Below are 9,159 nucleotides of genomic sequence, written 5' to 3' on the forward strand. Positions count from 1 at the left end.
GAGACCTCCGGACGAGGAAACCTCTTGACTCCTCGGACGGTTTTCCCCGCGAACCGATCGTCATGAAGGCCGGTGATATCCTGGGCGACCAAGCGGACAATCTGACGTATCGGACAGACCTTCAATGGCACCGCGCGAGCTCCGGTTGGAGGGGTTTTGCTGTATATCCGTGAAATTTCCGATGTATTTGTGAAGCGAATTCCGCCGTAGGCGGCCGCGATAGTTTCGAGAAACTTGCGCCGATCTGGATCCGTTGGGAGGCCAAGACGAGACTTGCGCGGATCGTGACGTTGAACCTGATCGAATGATCATGCTTACGCTATACGCATAAGAGCAAGATCCCGAAAGCGGTAGTGGTCAACTTTTCCCTCGGTCTCTTTCGCCACGATAAGCGTGCGAGCTCTTTTCCTGTGTAGCATTCTGATTATTTTCCTATTTGCCCACCGGATCCGCTTACAGGTTCCAAAGCACGAGGTGGCCTCAAGCGACGGCAACATTTTCACTGAAATGGGAGACGGAGAAATAAACTCGAAAGAAGAATCGTCGAGATGTCCTAATGATGATTCCAAGCCTGAACGAGCTAAGTGGGCGCGAATCGTTCAAGTACCTCATTCGATTTCGAGCTATCGAGCGCGACTTAAAGATTTTGAGATACAACCGAATATCGTGAACTAAACTGCGGTAGATCGCTCAATTCAAGCAGCGAATATTCGGTTGGTCGGATCTAGGGCTCAGGACCTGAGCCGAACCATGCTTCCTGCGCACTCCAGAAGACGTCGGCCGAGAGCATATCATATGAATCTCGGATTTGTACGTCAGAACTCTATCTAGTATCATCGTTGGAGGAGTCGATGTCCGTCGGGATCCCGAGATACATCATCTTGTATTGAAATATTGTCAGGGCTTAGGAAGATACCACGCATTCTGTGGACCAATGATTATATTGCTCTCTTTCCACCTCAGATTCACCGGCGAGGGAAGCACGCATACGGAATACTGCTTTCATTGCTACACATCCTGATAGTGGTCCATGCTGTAAAAGTGAGTTCTTCGAACAATCCACTCCGTCTCCAGATCATTCAGATTGTATCTTCCCGGCTTTGCACAATGATTGTCGGGACGATTCCGATCCTGGTGCCTTGCAGGATACTCAATGGGACAACGCGCTGACAAACATCGTTCAACCAGAAGCCAGACTCCAAGACGTCCAGGTTGCTTGCGGTAAACGACACATGCGAGTCCATCTGGATTTCGGTCCTCAGGCCTTCCAGGTTGGTCGCGCCGAAAACGAAAAGTCGGCGATTGATTCACCATGGCTATTCGAATGGTTCATTTGTATCGCCTTGCAAATTATCGTTTCTCAGTCTTGGTATTGCGATTCCAGGGCTTGGTTTTCTCGAAAGGATATCATGGGCATCCTGATTGTGTTTACATCAAATCTGGATCTAGCATTATCGGGGGTGTCGACTTCGATGTATTCTACGATAAGTGCGGGACCAAGGTAAGCGAGAAGCACGGTACAGCTCTCCCCGATTCCTAGAGTCCCGCTCGACCGTGATCCCCGTTGCTTTTCGCACAAAAAGCGCTGCGGAAGACTGCCCGAGAATGCGGTCGACAAATCGTTAGGTGGAAGGATTTGAGGATGAGCAGTGCCTAACCTCGGGATGGACTCTCTCACAGCCAGATCATGCAGGGAGCTTCTATGAGAACACGATCGTCATCCAATACGGCCAAGATGTAATCGAAGCGTGGGACGAGGCTAAACGACTCAGATGTGAATGGCATGACGCCTACGAAAAATCGGCTCTCAAATCCCCGAGTATTCAACTCGCCGACCTTGAGGTTCAAGAGTTGAATTTTCAAGGTTCGTAGCAAACCCTGTCAAAACGTCGCGATATATGCATACTCGGCGATTAGAGAGTCGTCCGGCTAATCCGTCCTTATTGGAATACAGGGGATAACATTGGCTGCTGGATGGAAATCCAGGAGGGGAAGGGACCTTGGGCGAGACAAGTTTCTTCGATTGTTCCTCTTGGATCTCCTCTGACTATGGTGGTTGCAATAGCCGATGATAATAACGAGTTTGACATGAGAGTGAAATCATGCTGGGCGCACGATGGGGTGAGGCCTCCTCTACATTTGACGGACGAGGACGGATGCGTTCTTCGACCAAAGATGTTAACGCCATTCCTGAAGGTTAAAGATACGCAAGGTGGTCGGGCCAGCATCGTCAGGTGAGGAATTTCAGAACAAATGGCGGAGTATCGTTCATATATATGACGTTCGCATGCGGCTCAAAAAGGCTATAACCGTGTTACCCTTTGCCCCCAGCTACTCGCATTTCTACGCGTTCAAGTTCCCTGACACAATCGAGGTTCAAATGCAGTGCGTTGTAGAGATCTGTCGAAATGGCTGTCCGAAGGATTGCCATTCGCAGGATTCCCATCCACCACATGTTTCGGTCGTCGATCATCAAGCTGTATCTTCGAATAACATCATCGACAAGAAACCTCTACCACTGCCGAAAAGCGTGACACGGGTTTCAATCACCTCTACGCAACGACCGAATTTTGTGCCTATCTCGTTGCCCCCGAGATCTGTGCATCATCCCTTCTTCATACCTCCACCCCCGTCACAGCGCCCAGGCACGATGCAAGCGAAACATAGGGAATCTCCTCTAACAGTCAAACACTCGGCATCGAAGAAAGACCCTCTCTCGCAATCATCGAATAATGACCCTGCTCCGGTCTATATCCCAACAGAAGGAGTCAACGCGTCTGACGAAGACGATCCCGCATCTCTAGAGTCGACAGAAAATTCCTACGAGAGATCGGAAGGATCCCATGATCAATCAATGAAAGAAACTACGAAACGCTTCTCTGCGGTCCGGCATCAACCCCAGGGCGGTAATGCGGAGCCAGGCAATTACTGGAAACTTCCCCTCGGCACTCGGAACTCAAGAATCCGCCGAGATATTGACGATTTCGGAGTCCGAGGTTCTTTCCGAGTTGTCGCGGTTCAGGACCTCGCATTCAAGCCCAACATCAGTGCTGACGAAGCCATGATCGTCTACGATGCTCGTCAGCATATCGACATTGTATATGGGACGGTATGTTTCCCCGCAGTCTCGGTTACCGCCTGTCTCGGACTCCTCGCACTATTTTCTGTGTGCTCCTCGTGTATCGCTGCATACTTGTTCTGGGTACTACGGACTTACAGTGCTCTAAAAAGGAACAAATGCATTCATTAGATCGCAAAATCGAACTGCTGTAGCACAAGGAGAATGCGTTGCGTTGGAACTTGGAACCGTTTGGAACGGTGACGAGGAGGAGCCTGTATTACTGTATATAGGAGCTTACGAGCGAGCATGCCATTCGCGGATCACACTGTATTGTGGAACATCCACTCCTCACACTTAAATTTCTGTATTGCTCCCGACGCTCCCCGGCGGACCGCGTTATTGAGAACTGAGTCGACCTGTCAAGCGAGCTACCTACCTTTACAAGAAACTCGCCATTGTTTCTCGATTGTACCGGTGGACTCATGGTCAACTGTACATACATTAGAAATTTGCGTCGAAGAATAAATGAGCGGTCTGGCTTCTGCCTTTGTTTTCACACAGGTCGTATGCAGGTTTGTACGTAGATACATGCGCAGGCATATAGATCGATGATTGATATCGAGAGAATTCCGTGCCGAGGCGTGCTTTGTGAGGGTGCCCAAGTGCAGAAATCTACGATCCCCTTCGAAATGGTCGCTGAATCGGAATTCATTTCGATGCAGTATGCCGTTTTCATATCTGAGGGTCAATCAGATTCTACCTATATGCCGGTAATTAGATTCCTCCTCACTATCGGGGGCTTTCCGGCCTCTCGTGGAAGCAGTTTCCAGCGGTGTATCAAGTAATCCCCCCGAATGCACAGTCCGAGAAGAAAGCTCGAGGATAGACCGATACATTCATCGCTTACATTAATGAGGGAGCGAACCTTGTCGCAGGTGTTTCCCGCGTAAAACTCAATTGAGGGAGTACAAGAGGAAGTCCTGGTTGTCGAGAGGCGTTTCACTCTCGTTTCCGATGGGGAGAAGCCACGGAGCCAGCGGAGAATTTGTATTTCCCGACTTTGGGCGTGTTGTGATCATCGTTTGTCGAGTCGCTAGTTCTGCACAAGCGCGCGGGTCACCAGAGCATGTTTCCATTCGACAACTTCGACTCCAATTAAGCGGGTCTTTCTGCAAGAGGGTGGTCGAGTCCAGCAGTCAGGCTATCAGGTATCCAGGCTCGTGGGTATGCGGGCTAATGGGCTTGAAGCCAACTATCTGATGCAAGCGTTCCGCAGTATTCTGGCATGAGTGTATTCTATTTGCCATTATCCCGATCCATGGAAGTTTAGCAAAACTACATGGAAGCTTTCCAGCAGTAGGTGGCATTGCGCCTCCGGGAGAGTTTCGTCGAAATCCGAGATCACATGTGTTTGAGTCAAATCCGGACCTTCATACAGTCGAACCCGCTTATAAGAGACCTCTCGGAGAATCGAAAATGGCCTCTTATATCCGGTTTCTCAATATTCGAGGTACGGGTTTTCCATGGAAAAACCTGAGAAGTCCCGTTGTCGTATGACTCGGATGCCCATACCATGATTCAGCGCAGAGACGATCGTTTAAGAGCGAATTCTGATTTATGACGGAAGTTCATCAGAACCATATCTTATTCGGGCAGCTTTTTAGAGGGAGTGAAGTCATGGAAAGGCTAACCAGAAATAAGAGGTCTCCGACATGGGACTCCATGGAGCCGGGGTTGCGGAATGGTCTCTCATATCCGGTTTTCTCTTATATCCGAAATTCTTGCGAACGAGGTTCTTAACATGAAGCCCCATGGAGAAAAAAAACGAGGAATCGGGATCGGTCCCTTATATACGGTTTTCTATTTTAGGCGGTTTTCTTATAAGCGGGTTCGACTGTCTCACCAAAGCGTTGCACAGAGATGTCTCGATCGAACTCCCCTCCGTATTGATCAATGTAGTCCCTTGAGAATTCCCGCCATTCTCGGTTTCCATTATCGACACGAGCCGCACACACAAGGCTCGCACTAACTCCTGGAGATCCCTTATGAAGGAAATGCTAATCTCCATGCGGAAGATCAGTCGAGGTAGACCGCGAAATCCTCTTCCGTTCGTTCGGTTACGCATTCAGGATGATAGCGGGCGGCGACCCAGTGGGGCTGTTTCGTTCGCATCCGACTCAGCCGTAGGATGGGAGCATGGACGACTCGGCTTCGAGGATCTACACCCCTATCTAAACAAATTCCAATGTCCGGCCTGCAGTACGCGGTATCGTGTGTGCTACGCTCTCAATCTCGCCGATCTGGTGGAAGCGATCGAGTGGGCCTCTCACTATGATCGCATCAGGATGCGCTTTTGCGAGTGAAACGTCAGAACAAGGCAATTTCGCCTAATGAGCCCTCTGACGCCGTGCTCTCATGCTCGGGATAGTCTCAGGTCTCACCTTCAGATATTAGGGGATAATTCCACTGTCGAAGGAACAATGTCCGAGACTGATGCTTGGCGAGGACTCGAAATGCCCGCGGCTAGGTTTTCTCCAGTAAGCAACGAGCACTGGTTCTTCTTTGTTGCGTGAACGAGTCGGACAGACGTTGCCCTCATCCCAGGAAGCTCGGTGGAACTTTCTCGCGATTCGAGCAATGAGTTTATGTGTTTATGATGAAGGGCAGTAGTCAGTATATACAGGGTGGTCCCAAAATCGGTTTTTTGATTTTTTACTGGAAACGCCGAGGTTTAGAGGAAAAAGAGCGATGAATTACCCCCTGGCTTTTCGATTTCCCGTCGGAAGAACATATTATCAACGAAATCAGGGATGATGCCTACGAGGAAAAGTCTCAAACTCGATTTTTCCCTATGGAGGAAGAAGCGTCCCTTACTTTGCTGATCCTTATTTTCGATTTGACATCCGAGAATGATGTCCCCACCTATTTTCCTTCGATACTCAGCGTTCCAGAGAATACGGAGAATCGTAGTGAAGAATCGAGAGAGGGACCACCCGGTATATGTTCATGGGAAATGTACATGATTTCTCTAACAGACATGAGCTCATCCGGGAATCTTCATGATTCCCTCTTACAATGGAGCTATCAATTTGTCTCATTGATGTCCGGGCTCGGAGCCCATATGAACAAACTGGCAGTGTTTCACCGCAGCGATGCTGGTCCAGGTCTGGAACGAGGAGGAGGCACACAATCGAATGAAAGGAGGAGAGACCTAGAGAAGCAAAGCTCGCCCCTGAAAATCGTTCTTCATATGACTTCTTGTCACTATGACCCCAACGCGTCCCTGAGTGCTGATTGTGATTCATATATTCTCTCCAACTGTGCAGGACGCTGCTAAGAAAAACTCTCGACTTCAGATCAACATCGGCATACTCCCGAGTTTGGCGATCGCAAACCCTCTCCGCAACGCTAAATTCTCCCTTCTCTACACTGTGGAGTCGAAGGTATCGGTGGGGAAAGCGAGAGACGAAAGCGGGGCTCACCAGAAAAGATCGGGAAGTAGCAGTATGGGATCGGAGGGGCCAATACGAGGACTCGCCACTGAATTCGTGGGAGAGTGCCGATGATGCTGTGCAGCAAAGGCCGTAGGACCAAGGACAGATACATAAAGCTCTCACAGTCAGTTGACTCTGTGAGCGAGCAGACAGGCGAGCTGGCACGAGGCCGGACGGAAATGTAATCTTCTGCAGGAAGCGGCCCGAATAGACAATGGAGCCCTGGAAGGATAACGCTTATACTCACAAACGCAGGCTCACTGCACGTCGAAGATACTAGCGATGGCTGTACCGTCTCAAATCGGAAAGCTCTCGAAACGGTTCCTCCTGTATCCGGTTAACCGATGCTGAATTGTTTAACTCGAGAGATGAGGAGCAACTCGCTGGGCTGAATTCCCGACTGGAAATCAAGCTGAGCTCGCCGAACAATGATGAGAATGTTCGTACTCTGGAAATGATATTCAATCACCGGCGGGTGGCCAACTGATCGAGTTTACACCATTCATATGCCTCTGACACGGAACCGGTCGAGGAAAGACCAGTATCGGACGTTTTGCGCTTGGTGATACCCACTATAGTCGCAAGAATCTGTGCAGTTTTGAGAATCTCTCCAACTTCGCTCATGAAGAGTCCTCCGCAATAAGAAGTGCGGGCGTTCGACTCTCTTTGCTAGAAAATATAAACAACAACCTGAGTCATCTGGCTGTGTGCGAAAGCCCTTTCTCGGAGAGATCCGGTGGTGGTGGGCGGGTGAAGGGGGCCGATTCGACGGCCCCTCGGAAGATTTGTGGGTAGCGATGCTCTGCGAGCTGAGTCGATCGCTCTCCAACAAGCAGGTAGCCCTTTCATTCAATCACATTTCCCTTACCGCGTTCTCGAATGTGACTGCGTTCGCGAGAGGTCCTGCATAAGGGCGGCGAGGTCAGTCTCCGATCTATGGCGGTTTTGAAAGTTGATTGTCGAAATTTCTACTCGATGGCGTAAATATGGGTCGCGGCGTGTCGTCGATTTCCCGTCCGTAGATCCCCAAACAGGGCCGAGGCAGACACCCATTCCTGATCCATGATCATAATCGGGGTAAATGATGGCATCCTCGAGGGAATTTCCCTCCGGCAGTTAAGGAGACGTAGATAATTCCGCTCGTGCGGTCAGAGCTGGTCAACAGAATGCCCGAAACGACAGAGAGGAGAAGTCTCGTCGTCTCATTCAGGACCAAGGAAGACCCTCGACTCTCTTCATTTTATCAAGTGGCATCGATCGGTTGAGGTACGTTAGCACCTGTGAACGTCGAAACCATCGAGTGAACTGCGTTCATTCGCGCGGATCAGTCGTCGGAGCAAACTTACCTATTGAAGTTTCTTCCGAATGACAGCAACCCCTCGAAAGGAGCCGAGGCAGACTATCGCTCCGGGCCTGCGATAGGCGTGAGATCATGTCTCATCGGCACATCGGAGACCTGAACTAATGTTTCTCCTTCAATGAAAACCTTTCCGCTCGAAGGGATGGGTGCGGAGAGCTCCTTATGTGAGATCCTTCGACGATCTCCTGCGGAGTTTCACGTTCTTCGTGAACCCTGTTGGAGGATCGGGGTGTGTTCCCAGATGTCGCATAGTTTCATTATATAACGATTCATTGAAACCGACGATGGAAACGCATTCTCCGCTGAACCTTTGGATGGGGTGCCGTATCACCTCGAACTACAGAAGCTTTCGGAGAACATTGGACAGATCTCTTCGAGGAGATCCCTAAGGCGAGCCGATTCGGGGGACCTCTCGGGAACTCCGTTGATGAAGCATGCGGAGCGACGAAACTCCGACCTAGGAGTATTCTTCGATGGTTCCTCTATATATAAGCGAACATCGGAGCTCAAATTGAGACCGTCCTCTGCGGAGGGACCTCAAAGTAAACGGTACGGACTGGCAATCAGCAACAGGTGTGTCAGCCGTGCAAGTGAGAGAGGGCGACCTTCCCTCCGTCAGGTATGTGGGGATATGTTCCTGCGCGAGGACGGGCAAACACAAAGACTCAACGTGAGCAGCCCAGGATGTTCAAGAGCTATCGTAACCTCCTTCCTTATCGGCAGGTATGGGTCCCTGCGCGGTGGTCGATCGACGTGACCAGCTCCGGATACGTGCCATACCTGTGAAGTTCCGATGAGGCCCTGCGATCACATGTTGGCGACTTCCCACGCGCTTTCGAGTGCTCAGTGCCTGGACTTACTTCTGATGACTCTCCACACGACTCTCCAGAATTCATCGGACAGATAACACAAGGAGCCTGTGAGAGTGCTTTGTCCAACTCGGGTCTGCGGACTTTTGCAAGCCCAACTCCCAGCCTAATCCGCAAGGTATGACCTGTACGATGACACCCGCCCAGATTCCGCTCCCAAATCGCCGGTGATTGGAAATCCCGAAATTAACTCTCATGTAGAAACTGGAATCTACCTAGGTGCACACGAAACCTGTCCACACAGATAAGGAAGTCGTCATACGGCTGGGAAATTCTTGTTGAGTGGATTCAGACGGTTTTTTCTCCTGATCGGAACTACAGTCATGTCCCAAGTTACGAGCGCTCGAACTACTCGGGGAATGAGGGACGAAACCC

At 50.3% G+C, this 9,159-nt stretch overlaps 1 protein-coding gene across 1 annotated transcript; it reads left to right on the forward strand.

Annotated features, from left to right (window-relative positions):
• Nucleotides 1-795: 795 nt before the first annotated feature.
• On the forward strand, nt 796-3,250 carry LOC100903585 (uncharacterized). The gene is made up of 7 exons (XM_029112983.1): nt 796-810; nt 964-1,041; nt 1,146-1,271; nt 1,385-1,501; nt 1,681-1,864; nt 1,955-2,234; nt 2,332-3,250. The coding sequence occupies exons 1-7, from the start codon at nt 796-798 to the stop codon at nt 3,248-3,250; spliced, it is 1,719 nt and encodes a 572-aa protein (XP_028968816.1).
• Nucleotides 3,251-9,159: the final 5,909 nt, after the last annotated feature.

The sequence above is a fragment of the Galendromus occidentalis genome, unplaced genomic scaffold, assembly GCF_000255335.2.
Source record: "Galendromus occidentalis unplaced genomic scaffold, Mocc_1.1 scf7180000075830, whole genome shotgun sequence".
NCBI classification, from domain to species: domain Eukaryota; kingdom Metazoa; phylum Arthropoda; class Arachnida; order Mesostigmata; family Phytoseiidae; genus Galendromus; species Galendromus occidentalis.